This window comes from Aulonocara sp. 'chitande type north' Nkhata Bay, linkage group LG9, assembly GCF_057382095.1.
Source record: "Aulonocara sp. 'chitande type north' Nkhata Bay isolate Kocher_YH1m ecotype deep benthic linkage group LG9, A_spYH_male_GT1.1, whole genome shotgun sequence".
In the NCBI taxonomy this organism is placed as follows: domain Eukaryota; kingdom Metazoa; phylum Chordata; class Actinopteri; order Cichliformes; family Cichlidae; genus Aulonocara; species Aulonocara sp. 'chitande type north' Nkhata Bay.
Window position 1 is genome coordinate 28736917 of NC_141352.1, and position 14986 is coordinate 28751902.

Here is a 14986-nt window from a genome sequence, read left to right on the forward strand (position 1 = left end):
GGTCATCCTTCACCACTGCAAGGGAGCTTAAATCACACAAACGAGTCCACACAGGAGAGAAACCATACAAGTGCAGACACTGTGACAAAAGCTTCTCACAGTCAAATGGTCGTAACTCTCATGAACGTACACACATGGAAGGAAACTACAGCTGTGACCAGTGTGACAAGAGCTTCAGGAATCTCAGTTCATACTCCGAACACAAACGATCCCACGTTACTAATAAACTGTTTCACTGTTACCAATGTGCCCAAACATTCACCTCATTGTCTGCTCTGTGCAAACATCAGCGTGATCACTCAGGGCTGAAATCACTCCCATCACTGGATCACAGTGAATCTGAAGAGACAGAAAGATCCTCTGGTTTCAGTGTCAGACTCAAAAAGCTTGAGATCAGGCTCCACAGAGTTCAGATAGAATCATTTAAACTTGTGTTGAACTGAACTGGTTGCTGGGCTGAACTTCTACATAATACAGATTTACATGGGATCTTATTTTCTGTTGTTTTACTGAGTCAGTTTTGTCCTTTTTTCTCTGTCCAGGGGCCCGTTCTTCGTAGGTTTTTAGTTCTTTCAAAGAGAGTCTTGGAGGTGTTTGATGTTTCTGTTTTTTCTACAGAAAGGAAGAAACTATTTTTCTAGCTTTGTGTAGTGTGGAAGTTTTTAATGTTTCTTTCATCTGTGATGTTCTTGAATGTGTTCACATGAAGATGGTACAAATAAACTGTCCTTTTAGCTTCTGCTCCTAATTTATTCATTATTTATGGATGTAGCACAGCAGCAGTGTCTTGATTAACACATGGAGGGCTCGGGATCTGATGGTGTCATCTCTCTAATTTGCCCACTGCGTAAATCTCACTCTTTGCCAAGAAATTGAAATAAATCTTGTTTCCCTGCTGGATAGTGATCCACTGTAACTCTGCTCCTCCTTCCTGTTTAGGATTTCTGTGGCTTAAGTAAAATTCCCTCCATCCATCACTTATCCCAGCTAACCCAAAGTAAAAGAAAGTTTTGCTCATCGTAAAAAAGCATTACAATAATGGGCATTACCAATGCAAACTGAATAATACAGAAGATGAAAGAAGAGACTTGGATCAGTTAATAAAGCTCATGATCTCGATTCATTGTGGCTGCTACACAGATACTTCTGGGTCACTTCTCTCAGTTAGGAACCTTCCTCACCAGTGGCGTCGTTAGGCCTATTTTAGGGGTGCTGAAGCCTCCCTAAAATATTCTTAAGCCCCCCTAAATAATTTGGCGGGGTTTTTTTTGTTTTTTTTTTAAACTTATTCGATTTTTGTTTTTTTACAGAACTTGCAGACAAATTCAATATAAAGATGCAGGAATATGAGTCTAAAGAAATAATATAAACCTGTCGCTATTCACATAAATATGATCATAACTCGGTTGGTCCCTTTCGCTTTACATTGTTAAGGTAGCGTCAGTGCTTCGTTATCCAATCCGTTCCAGTTGTTCACAGGGGACATCCACATGACTGAAAATCCAGTCCTCGTTTTCACTGCTACTTTACACTCCGCTCGTATACACCTGCGGACACACTAGCGTACATGTGGCAAACGGCAAGAAATCATGGATATACGCAAGTTTTTCAAGAAAGTAAGTCTTCATCACTGGCTGGTAGTAACAATTAGTTAGCTCCAGCTAACAGCAGAGAGTCCCATGTAAATAATGAACCAGGTGCTCCCCATTTTGATAAATAAAAACCTGGCTAGCGCACTAAGTTAAATTCTTAGCATAATGTTAATTTCTGTCACTCGTTTTAGCTCTGAAAAATCGAGCTGTGGTATGGTTATCATCAGTGGAAATAATAATAATCACTCCATCCCCATTAACCTGTAGGAGTCAGGGCAGAGGAGCACAGAGAGGCAGAGGGGAGAGACGTCTGCTGGAGAGGTGAGTCAAAGGATGGAGTCATTTGTGATGCAGACAGTCTGATTAGAATTTTATGGCACTCAATATGGATATGAAATATGAAACATTTCAGTCACGGTACAACATATAAGACCTGTTTAACTTGAGCTTTTATTTAGGAGAGTCAAGGTTAGAAAGTGGAGAGAGCAAAGAGAGATATATATATATATAAGTCAAATTAGCCTGACTCACATATTTTTGAGGGTTCTATTTTAATATTACTTCAATTCAAGTAATTTAGTAATATTTTTCAGGGCTTTAAATTGCAACCATTTTAGTCACATGCGTGCTCAAAATATAATGTTTGTAACTTCAAAATATTTGGGAGCAACAAATTACTGTGGAGCGGGAGCAGAAGTCATGATATTAGCAATTTACATTACAATTCAGTATGTTTTAATGTATCTTGAAGGGTGAGGCAGAAGGAGAGGCTGAGGGAGAAAAAGGTCAACAGGCAAGTTCAAGTCAGAGAGAGCAAGGAGAGACAGAGGAGCTGCAGCAAATGGATCGAGAGGCAGAGGAAGATCAAGTTATTACAGAGAGAGGAGAGCAAACAGGCCAAGAGAGGGAAAATGATGAAGCAGCTGCAGCAACTCATTCTACTACAGGGTTTGATTTAGGTGACAAAGACACAGGGCCCAGACAGGTGAAGCTGAAGAGCTATCCACATGATACGTTTGGTACACAGAAGCGGGCATTTAACCACAGCTGGTTTGAAAAGCACAACTGGTTAGAATATTCAGTCAACCAGAATGCAGCTTTCTGCTTCCCATGTAGAGTGTTTGGCAAAAACATCAAACATGATAGTTTGGTCAGTAGCGGTTGCAAGAACTGGAAGAAAGCTTTAGTCATCTTTGGCAAGCATGAGATGGCACAAACACATAAGGACAGTGTTGTTACATGGAAAAGCTACCAGGGAACTAGCAAACAGGGAAACGTTGCACAGATGATAGCAACTGCAAATGTGAGTGAGATAGTCGAAAGAAGAGAGTATCTCAGACGAATTGTTGCAGTCACCTCTATGTTAGGGAGACAGGGACTCCCTTTTCGTGGCCATGATGAAGGTGAAGACAGCCCAAACAGAGGGAATTTTCTTGCGTGCATGGAGCTTTTGAAGGAGTTTGATGCTTTTCTTCAAAAACATAATCCCCCATCAAATGCACAGTATATCTCACCAACATCCCAGAATGACATGATTGGAGGTGTACAAGCACATTTTAGAAGGCTCCATCCTGAGGCTATCTATGTGCATTGTTATGCTCATCAACTCAACCTGGTTTTGTGCAATACTTGCAAGGCTGTCCCAGAGGCTGTGGAGCTTTTCAGCTTGTTGGAGTGTGTGTATTCTTTCTTCAGCACCTCCCTAGTCAATCATCATAAGTTCATGGAGACTCAGGCAAAGCTTGGATTGACAAAAACTGAGCTTGTGCAACTTTCAAACACTCGCTGGGCATGTCAGTTGCGATCAATCAGTGCAGTTCTTGAGACATTGCCTGCCATTTTGGAGTGCCTATCTGCAATTGGATTCCCCATAGCTGTTGGTCTCAGAGCAAAGCTCTACAAGTTCTCAGCAGTCTATGCACTACTGATGTTTTAGTCGATTCTGTCTGTAACCGAAGGACTCCACAAATTCCTGCAGAAAGAGACTTTAGACCTGGCAGAAGCGTTTATCTGCAAACAAGCTGTGTGTGACACAATTAAGGGAAAACACTCAGATGCATTTGCTACAGAGCTGTATGAGAAAACCAAGGCCCTGTGTAACACCCACAGTATCCCTGAACCAGGTGCCAAGACAAGGCACAAACAGAGGAAAATGGAGGATTTTGTCCTGGAGGCAACTGTGGGTTCACGCACTGAATTGAACAACTCAGACACATTGAAAAGAGAGTTACTTTTCCCTTGTGTGGATCGGATGGTTGGCGAGCTTGATCAAAGATTTTGCAGTGTAGATGCAGGGCTGCTAAAAGGTGTCCAGGCATGTAGTCCTGAATCTGAGAACTTCTTGAGTGAACCACACTTGAATGAACTTGCAAAGCACTACAGACTTGACCTGAAAAAAGAGGAGGTTCTGGTGGCCAGAAACTTTCTTACCCGGAAAACAGAGGCTGGATGTCCACCCAAAAATATGTTGTCTGTGTACGACCTCCTTGATTCAGACATGTTTCCCTCTCTGAAGGCAACCATCCAAGTTGCCCTAACAGTGCCTGTCAGCAGCTGCTCGTGCGAACGGTCCTTTAGTGCACTGCGTCGGCTGCACTCCTGGCTGCGTCAAACAATGGGTCAGAAAAGACTTCACAGTCTTGCAGTCATGTCTATTGAAAAAGACACGATTCAGCATCTGAGTCACAACAGAGTGATTGACCGATTTGCCACTCTTAAAAACAGACGTCATTCTTTGATGCTTCCACCCACCAAGTAACTGGTGATTGCAGCCAGAAAAATTTACTTTTTTATTTTCAGTTTTTTTTCTTGTTATTGATGCGGCAAACACATTTCCTCTGTTTTTTTGTTGTACTGTATTATAAAGCAGACTGAAATAAAACAATAGATCTATTGGTGGCCTAGGATGTTTAATCTGTCCAAAAAAGTAGGAAAACAATTTCTCAGTCTTTGTTTTCTGTTTGTGAAATTTTGTGCTCATTCACTACGTTCGTTCATGTCGTGTACATCTCTTGGGGGTTAAGCCCCCCCTGTCCTTAAAACCTAGTGACGCCCCTGTTCCTCACCAAAACTGACTGTTGGACCACACCCCTGGTTTCATGAGAAGTTGTTTCAGCCATGATTTCTCTTCCTGTATTTCAGAGTAAAGACTGAAGTGACAAATGGAAACATGTTTAAAAAACGCAATGTGAGAGAGACGTTGAGGTCCTTAGAAGTTACCCTGGGTTTTTCTGTCACCCTGCTAGATGTTACACACCTTGTCATTGGACTGATTTCTACTGCTGGACTACTCCTGGGGAGAGTAACAATACTCTTACTAATTAGCTCTCTTTCACACCTTTGGGGATATTTATTTTTGTGCTTGCAGCGCTGTGAGCCAGAACAGCGAGAGAAAAATCTGCAACAGCGACGAGCCGAATGCTTAAGTGAATCCCAGCAGCTGCACATGTGCTACGCTGATTTAGAGGATATCTTTGCTCTTCATAATTCATAACTTCATAATTACACAGGGTGTAATTATGAAGTTATTGAGCTGCACATACTTTACGGCCTGCTTAAGTTCGAGGTCACAGCGTCTGTAGAGCAGCTGGAACATAATGAAGTCTACAAGGTTAAAGTTTTATCTTCACTTGTTGTTCTCTCTGCTGCTTGGTTTGATGGATCTGAGAGCTTTTGTTTTTATTACTGTTATTATAATTATCATTAATATTTTACTCTTTAAAAGCTTTAAAATAGTGTTTGTGTTTTGAAAAGTTGATTTAAGAATTGAACAGAAACATCTGTCATAAAAATCGCCCAAAGGCACAGAGACAAACTCAAAGGATGCAACCTGTAACTTTCTCTTCCTTCATGTCAGCACCATCATCGATTATTTATAGTAAATGCATATAGCAACAGTAACACTTTAGTTTGGATTTCATAATTTCTGTAACTGGAAAATATTATTTTGTTTAAAGACAGAAGTGAGTGCGTAGTTGCAACATTAAAGTGAAATATTTAATAGTCTAATAACAGATTATGTGTTGAAGCTGTCGTTTCAGGAGGAGAGAAGCTGCAGAGAGGCGTGTAAGACTGCAACTCTGCTTCCTGGTCCCAGCTCTGGATAGTCATATTTTAGGGGGTTTAATAAATGTGTCCATATTTCTAGAAATGAGAGCTGCTCCATCCAAAGTGGGATGGATGCCGTCTCTCCTAACAAGACCAGGTTTCCTCCAGAAGATTTGCCAATTATCTATGAAGCCCACATCGTTTCTTGGACACCACTCAGACCGCCAGCAACTTAAGGAGAACATGTGGCTAAACATGTCACTCCTGGTCTGTATCCCAATTCAGGGTCTGCCGCGTTTTAAGGCCGATTACGTCACAGCAACGCGACGAAGGCTGTCCCAATTCGAAGGCTGCTCGAAATGCGGCCCTCAAATGTGTCCTTCATTTCCCTGAATTCTAAGGATGTGTCGGTGTAGACTTCGTGGCCCAACATATCCCAGATTGCATAGCGCGGCGGTGGGTGTGGATAATTTTGCCGAAAAAAACGGTGGAAGCGGAGCAGCCAAAGTGTAAACGTTTAAAAGTAAGTACTGTTATGATGTCTCAACAGGACCTGGAAAAACTAGTCCATGCATTCATCTTTAGTAGGCTTGATTATTGTAACAGCATCTTTACAGGTCTACCTAAAAAAATCAGTCAGACAACTGCAGCTCATTCAGAACTCTGCTGCTCGAGTCCTCACTAAGACCAAACAAGTGGACCACACCAGTCCAGCTCTGAGGTCTTTACTCTGGCTGCCTGTCCGTCAGAGGATAGACTTTGAAGTTCTGATGCTGGTCTATAAAGCTCTGAATGGTTTAGGACCAAGATACATCAGTGACCTCCTGACCCAGTATGAACCTTCCAGATCCCTCAGGTCACCTGAATCCATTTTTTTTATCAGTTCCCAGAGTCAGAACCAGACACGGAGAAGCTGCATTCAGATTTTATGCTCCATATATCTGGAACAAGCTCCCAGAAACCTCAGATCAGCTGAAACACTCAGTTTATTTAGTATTTAGTATTTATTTATTTATTGTCATTGTCAAGAACAATGAAATTGCGTTTGGGGCTTCCATACAACCCAAAAAAAAAAAAAAAAAAAAAAAAAAAAGAAGAAAATAATAAATACCCCTTAAAACCCAAGTGTACATATTTAACCCAGTGTGACTCCAATGCAATAAGACAATCCTTAGCAATAATGTTCGTAGAAATTCAGACAAAGACCTGAGAAACATGACAAAATACAACAATGCAACCCATTCAATATTATTGTACTGTGAGATATGATATCAGATATGATAGTTATCTATTTAAGAAAGAGGGGGGGGGGGGGGGGCAGGAGGGGGAAGAGAATAAAGATATGATGCACCAATGCAGACCAGTTCATTGCTATTAAGAAGTTGGATATGGTTATTGTCCGTGAGAGGGGGGCAGAGAGTTCAGGAGCCTCACAGCCTGTGGATACAGGCTGTTGGCCAGTCTGGATGTTCTGGCCTGTATAGACCTGTACCTTCTCCCTGAGGGCAGCAGATGGAAAAGGTGGCGCGCAGGGTGATGTTTAAATCCAGGTTGAAGACTCACCTGTTCTCAGCTGCATTTGAATTACATTTTGAATTGCATTTGAATTGCATTTGAACTACACCTCTTATAAGGTGTAGTTACACACCTTATAAGAGAAGCACATGAGAAGAGAGGCGACCTAGCTGTATTGTGGCTGGACCTAACTAATGCGTATGGGTCGATCCCACACAAACTGGTTGAGCATGCTTTGCACCTCCACCATGTCCCCAGCAAGATCAAGGACCTAATCCTGGACTATTACGCCAATTTCAGGCTTAGGGTCACTTCTAGGGCAGTTACTTCAGACTGGCACCGACTCCAAAAAGGTATAATAACAGGCTGTACCATCTCAGTTACGCTCTTTGCCCTGGCAATGAACATGGTGGTAAAGGCTGCGGAGGTGGAGTGCAGAGGGCCGTTAACAAGGTCAGGTGTTCGTCAGCCCCCTATCAGAGCCTATATGGATGACCTCACCATTACAACATCATCAGTTCCCGGGTGTAGGTGGATCTTGCAAGGTCTTGAGAGACTCATCTCATGGGCAAGGATGAGTTTTAAACCTTCCAAGTCAAGATCGATGGTACTGAAGAAGGGCAAGGTGACGGACAAGTTCCGGTTCTCAATTTCAGGAACCATTATTCCATCCATAACGGAACAACCAGTTAAGAGCTTGGGGAAACGCTTTGACTCCAGCCTGAAAGACTCTACTGCTATTCAGAAGGCAAATGAGGAGCTGGGAGCGTGGCTTATTAAGGTGGATAAGTCCGGCTTGCCTGGAAGATTTAAAGCCTGGATCTACCAGCATTCCATCCTGCCCCGAATCCTGTGGCCCTTGCTTGTCTATACAGTTCCAATAACTACTGTGGAATCCCTTGAAAGAAAGATCAGTGGCTTTCTTCGTAAGTGGCTGGGACTTCCCCGCAGTCTCACCAGCGCTGCCTTGTATGGGACAAGCAACAGCGTGCAGTTACCCTTCAGTGGTCTCACAGAAGAGTTCAAGGTGGCTCGCACACGAGAAGCCCTACAGTACAGAGATTCTAAAGACTGCAAGGTGGCATCAGCAGGCATTGAGGTAAGGACAGGAAGAAAGTGGAAGGCTGAGAAGGCAGTTGAGGTGGCGGAGTCACGCCTAAGGCAGAAAACACTAATGGGGGTCTTAGCAACAGGGGGAGCAGGCTTGGGGTACGTCCCAAAGGCCCAGGTCAGCAGGGCACAGGGAAAGGAGAGACACCAGCTACTCCAGGAAGAGGTCCGAGCAGGTGTGGAGGAGGAGCGAGTAAGCAGAGCTGTAGGCCTTGAGCGGCAGGGAGCATGGACAAGGTGGGAGGGCACCTTGCAGCGCAAGGTCACCTGGGCAAACATCATGCAGGCAGACTTCCACCGGATCCGATTCCTAGTGCAGGCAGTATACGACACTCTGCCAAGCCCAGCAAACCTCCATCTGTGGGGAAAGCGCGAGACACCTGCCTGTCCCCTGTGCTCTGGAAGAGGGACCCTAGAACACCTCCTTAGCAGCTGCCCAAGGGCCCTGGCCGATGGTCGGTATCGTTGGCGGCACGACCAGGTGCTCAGAGTAGTTGCTGAAAAGATTGCCTCAGCAATCAGCACCAGCAAGCATCATCATGCTCCGAGGAAGGCAATCTCTTTTATTAAGGCTGGAGAGAAACCCCAGGTGCGCCCACATTTGACAACTGGCCTTCTCAACACAGCCTCTGATTGGCAGCTACAGGCTGACCTGGGTAAACAACTAAAGTTCCCTCAGAACATTGCAAAAACATCACTCCGGCCAGACTTGATAATTATTTCTGAGGCCTCAAAACAGCTGATCATGCTGGAACTCACAGTGCCCTGGGAAGAGCGGATTGAGGAGGCTAATGAAAGGAAACGAGGAAAGTACCAGGAACTAGTGCAAGAGTGCAGGGGAAGGGGCTGGAAGACTTTCTATGAGCCCATAGAAGTGGGTTGTAGGGGCTTTGCAGGACGATCACTCTGCAAAGTCCTAGGCCGGCTGGGCGTGGCTGGGGCAGCCAAGAAGAGGGCCATCCAGGCTGTGAGTGAAGCGGCAGAGAAAGCCACAAGGTGGCTGTGGATTAAGAGGGCTGATCCGTGGGTAGCTACTGGTACGCAAGTCGGGGCCTGATCACCCCCGGCTGGGTCGCCTGGGCGAGGGTGTATGATGTTGTGAGACCCGAAACACCTGATGACCCTAGGATACATCACTGAAGATGCGTACCAGTGCATCCAGGAGATGTGTCTTTATAGTTAAACTCTGGCTGAGCCAGTGACGCCTAGGAAGAGTCTAGGTGACAACCAAGAAAGTTTGGTGACGACTGGAGAGACAGATGACAGCTCGGAAAGACGGCTCCAGGGGCAGGGTGGGCTAGCATCCCGGTCTGCAGTTTTCGCGAGAAAGCACCCAAAAAGCTATGGAAAGCCCTAAAGAAAGATACCCCCAGGAGACCCCGAGAGGGGGGGAGGATGAGGTCTCCAATCGGACGGACTTAAGGTTAACGACTAATGCAATGGAAAGGACTACGAGTAAGACATGTATCTGCGGCAAGCTGTGCAAGAACCAGCGTGGCCTAAATGTCCATCAGGCTAGAATGAAATGTTTGGAGCGGGAGAGTGAGGTGCAACGCACAGGTCCTGAACCTGGTGAGACGCAGGAGGAGCCCGGCCAGGAGGCACCCCACAGAGCCCAGTCCCTCCATGCACAGGACTCTTCCAATCCAAGCAGTGTAGTTCCACAACAGCGGATTAAGTGGCCCCCAGCCAGCAGCCAGAGCGAGTGGCAGAAGTTTGATGAGGATGTCTCCAACATCATACAAGCTGTGGCCAAAAGAGAGAGACCCGAAACACCTGATGACCCTAGGATACATCACTGAAGATGCGTACCAGTGCATCCAGGAGATGTGTCTTTATAGAATAAAGCACCAAATCCACACTTTTAAGCTTAAATTCTTTTTAATCAATTTTAAATCATGCTTTTTATTTTTGTTTTTTAATGTCTCTGTAAAGCACTTTGAATGACCTTGTTGTTGAATTGTGCTATATAAATAAACTCGCCTTACTGAATACTATGTCACTTATTTATGTGCAAATGTTTAATAATGAAGAACATTAAAGCATTACTGTTGGCCACATGTCGGCAGAGTTATGTGACATTAGTGATGTTTGTACTGACTTGGTTTTAAAGCCTTTAAAATATTCGCTGTTCAATAGTCGACCTTAATCTTACAGAGAATGTGATGATTTTATGGATAATTAAAGTCAGTCATATATCCACAAACACAACAAGCTGAAAGTCAGTGATGCTGCTCGGTTTGCAGTCCTGAATATCACGGCACAAGCAGGATTCACTGCACTGTTAATGTTAGCTATGTTATATTGCTGCCTCTGTTCGGTGGTGTCGAGCCAAACGCACTTTAACGTGTGTTTGAACGAGCTGACGGTTCACTCGTTAAGCTGAAAGAAAGATGCCTCCGTGCAAGCTTGAACATGTTGCGTGTGCCGTCGGAACTGGATTTCAGTCTAAACTGGTGTCCGTGTTGGTCCTGCAGAGAATCAGAGTTGGAAAAGTTGTTAATGTAGCAAAAAACAAAATGTAATGCATTTTGTTCATAATCTCTTTAAAGTCATGATCTTTTTTTTTATCGCTGTCACTGGAGTGGGTAAATGAGTCTGCAAAGTTAAAAAAACAGATTTACATTTATTGTTTATTACTTTTATCGTCATCATCCCATTTATACACATTTAAGAAATAACGTGTAAAATAACCTTTTGTTTGCATTTGGAGACTCGGCGTTTGAACCATCCCAGATATCTGCACCAGGGAACCAACTTCTCAAGCCGGTAAAAAGGTCAAGGACACAGTTACACGATCGCTAAACTAACCTGTTTTTGAATAAAAGAAAACCATATAAGCATGATCCCTGGAATCTCGGTTTAAAAAAAGAGAAGCACTACAAATTACTTTTCTTATGTTTAGTATACAGGAGTTGCTGCTCACACTCTGAGTTGCACTAGTGTGTCTGTCAGACGCCCGCACGCGCAGTCACGCCGGACACTTCCTGACCTTATTTCCACGAGCCCTCGACTCAGCTGCAAAGTTCTTACGGGGTCAGTTTCATCAGAATTATCTGCCATCATTCAGACATAAGTTGAGCAATGGTTTAACCAATTTTTTCCATCAAGCCATGAAGGGATGCCGGAATTAAACAGAACATAGGATGTAAGTTAAGGAAATATAAGTTTGACCTTGGAGCACATCTCCTTCAGCGTTCACAATAATGGATTGCATTTCTCTCAGTCAACTGACTGTTTAGGGGGGAAAGCGGCTAATAGTTAGTGGGCTCTGTGTTTGTTGTTTTTTAATCACACTAGGAGTGAACAAAAGCAGAAAACAACCCTGTAAAGATGCAGACTGTGAAAGTCTGGTATATACCACAAATCTTACCAGCTGTAACTGAGTTTTTTGTGGTTTAAGTTATAAGTACGTGTCAAGACTTCTGTCTCCCAGCAACATTGCCGATGTGATCCTTCTTTTTTGTTCCCTATTAATGATCTACGGTAATATGTGATATTGCCCCCATAAAATAATAAGGCTTTAATGAAATCATTGTGATACAGAGATTTGGATTCTTGTGCGTGCAATGTGCATGAAGTAGATAAACAAGAAATTTAGTCAAGATTGGATGTACTTCTGTGTTTACCAACTGCTCCAAACTGACTTTATGCTTCATACGTGTCAACTCAGGGAACTCCTGTTGTGACCTCCCCTCTGTGAGCACACACGCACACACACACACATGCACGCACGCACACACACACATGCACACACAGAAAGAGAGAAACAGAGATCATTAATGCAGAGGATTGCAGCAGTTCTTGTATTTTCACTCTCTGCTGGATTTTAGATGAACAGTCACATAAATCTCGCTCCAAATTATTTGAAAAAAACATCAAAGTATCACAGTATCGTGTTTTTTTGTTAGGGTCAAACTTCTCTTTGGGTAAAAATTAAGCCAACATCCAAGTGTCAAAGGTCGGTTCCAGGATGAAGGTCAAAGGGAAAGTCCCTGGGACGCTTCCGGTTATGTTTCCATCCGGCGTAGTCATCTGATGGGTCCGTGCTATATCGCCCTTCCTGACCCGGACTGGTATAACGTTTTGTAGAAAAGTTTGATCGATTCGCATGTCTGTCTGTGCTGTGCTTTACAAACACTCTTAAAGAAAAACAAACATCAGCCAAACACACGGTTCATCCTGATTGTCAGGTGTCGGCCATCCAGATTCCAGAGGTGCTGTGAAAGGTCATAAAGTTAACACTGTGCTGTAAAAAGAAGGCTGGAGTGCACCGAAACTGGTAGAGATGCAGGTATCTGGTCGTCCTGGGTTCCACAGACTATCAGCTAAAAAGAATAAACACATTAAATTGCTGCACATTTGTAGAATAACATTTAAGATTACTTTAAAAATATTTTTTTATTACATTAAATGTAAAGAGTCAAATGGAAGTCTTTCTAAAGTTATATCATGATATTTATATTATGAAAAGCAGAGTTTTGACAATTTAAGGTTTTTACATTTTTAGATAAAATAAACACAAAAAAACAAATAACAAGAACACAAAGCTGGCAAACCCAACCAAAACTGACCAAAATCTACTGAAAATACTCCCACATGACAGAACCTCTCCTCTGCCTCTCTGGCTCCATATCTCTCAATAGAACGATCTGTGGTTTGCTATCTCTCACCATCAGAACGCTCCACAAATCCTGCGAATGACTCACTTCCTTATAAACAGTGTTGGCAAGTTATTTTGAAAAAGTAATTAATTATAGTTACTAGATACTTCTTCAAATAAGTCACTTAGTTAGTAACTGAGTTACAAGATTCTGAAAGTAATGAATTACTTGAAAAGTAACTATAGCGTTACTTTAAAAAAACTTTTAACCCTCTGGGCTCCAGGGGATAATTGGCCATTTTTAACTACTTTTGATTTTACCTCCATATTTCACCTTTACAAACGATTTACTTTGCCTTGTTTGGCATCATTCTTTTCAGCACAACCTCACATGTCTGAATTTACAGTCATGTTCTCATTTTGACATACTGTACTGACACAATTGATCTAAAATCAGACAAAAACATAAAATCCGAGTAGAAAAAGTTATATATTTTACTGTAACAACCACAAACATGTTTAATGAATCACATTTCATAATTTTACATGCAAATATTAATTGACAATTTTAAAATCATATGCAAAAGTTTGTCGATGCAAGGCTGAGGGTGCTTTTGTAAGATCCAGGAAGAGGTGGCTGGAGGAGGGAGAACAAAATTCTGCTTTTTCAGGCTTGAAAAATACAGATCCAAAACCAACTAAATATTAATGGCACTGTCTCTGACAATCCTAGAGAAATTTCACATTTCTGTGCCAAATTCTATACTAAACTGTACAACTCAAACTATAATGAGGATGTCTCAACACTGTTTCTCAATAATATTAAAAACCTAAAAACTATTGTTGTGGAAGATAGAAGTCTCTGTGACAGCCCTCTGACTGTGGAGGAAGTTTGTAATTCTATTTCTGCACTTAAGGCCAACAAATCTCCTGGCACAGATGGTTTAACTGCAGAGTTTTATAAATCATTTACTAATCTCCTGGCTCCGTTCTTACTGCAGGTTTTCTTTCATAGAAAGTATGGAGAATAACACCCTCCCTCCTACTCTTACTCAGGGTCTCATAACACTTATTCCAAAGCCAAACAAAGACTTACTTCTTATTGATAATTGGAGACCCGTCTGTCTGCTCAATAATGACTATGAGATTATGGCTTTAGTACTTACTAACAGAATTAAAGAGGTCTTGGATACAATTATCGATGAGACACAATCAGGCTTTATAAGAAATAGATACATTTCTAATGACATTAGACTGGTTTTAGATCTACTTGATTACTCTGATTTGGTATCTGACAATAGCTTCATTCTCTTCCTGGATTTTTAAAAGGCTTTTGATACAATTGAACATCAATTTATGTTCCACTCTTTGGAAAAATTTAGCATTTTTCTGTAAAGCTTCAAAACCTTGTACACAAATGGCAATAGCTCAATTAAAATGACTAACGGCTCCACCCCGAGATTTGACCTGTTATACAAGGAATCACCATAGCTGATAAGGAGCTCATCATCAGCCAGCTAGCTGATGACACCACACTCTTCTTGAAGAATGCAAATCAAATCCGTCCAGCCCTTAGTGTTATTAGTGATTTCTCTGAGGCATCTGGTTTATGTCTAAATCTAAAAAATGTGAATTACTAGCAATTAAAGGCTGCACTGCAAATGCTATCTGTAACATTTCTGTTAAAAAAGAAGTCACATACCCAGGACTGTTAATATCCCAAGACCAAAAGTCAAGATGCTCATCAAACTTCACTCCGATTATACAAAGTGTCGCGGTTCGAATTTTGAGGAAGAGACCTACGACTGAAAGTCCAGAGTGGGTCAACACAAAATATTTTATTAAAACACCTATAAATGGTGAAAATAGACACTGCAAAACATCAGGCTCCATCTCGCTCCGCAGGGAGCGCAGACAGAGTCCTCAGAGGTGTTCAAAAAGTGTTTTATTACACACACACAGTACACGTACAGTGTGCGGGGAAGCCTTGATCTTTCGTCTTCTCCTTTCTGCTCTTTACAGAAAGCTTTATAGCCTTTAATGACGTCAGGACAATTCCCAGACCTCCTCTATGTTCAGAACAACAAGACTTTCCCAGAATTAATACCAGATGTTTCCA

The 14986-nt window shown here is 42.5% G+C and overlaps 1 protein-coding gene and 1 pseudogene across 1 annotated transcript; both read left to right on the plus strand.

Moving 5' to 3' along the window:
* The first annotated feature begins 3141 nt into the window (after positions 1 to 3141).
* On the plus strand, positions 3142 to 4745 carry LOC147322299 (zinc finger MYM-type protein 1-like; annotated as a pseudogene).
* Positions 4746 to 7416: 2671 nt separating this feature from the next.
* On the plus strand, positions 7417 to 10654 carry LOC147322300 (uncharacterized). Its single transcript, XM_086306849.1, has one exon. The coding sequence runs from the start codon at positions 7555 to 7557 to the stop codon at positions 9319 to 9321; it is 1767 nt and encodes a 588-aa protein (XP_086162975.1). The 5' UTR covers positions 7417 to 7554; the 3' UTR covers positions 9322 to 10654.
* The last annotated feature ends 4332 nt before the right edge of the window (positions 10655 to 14986 follow it).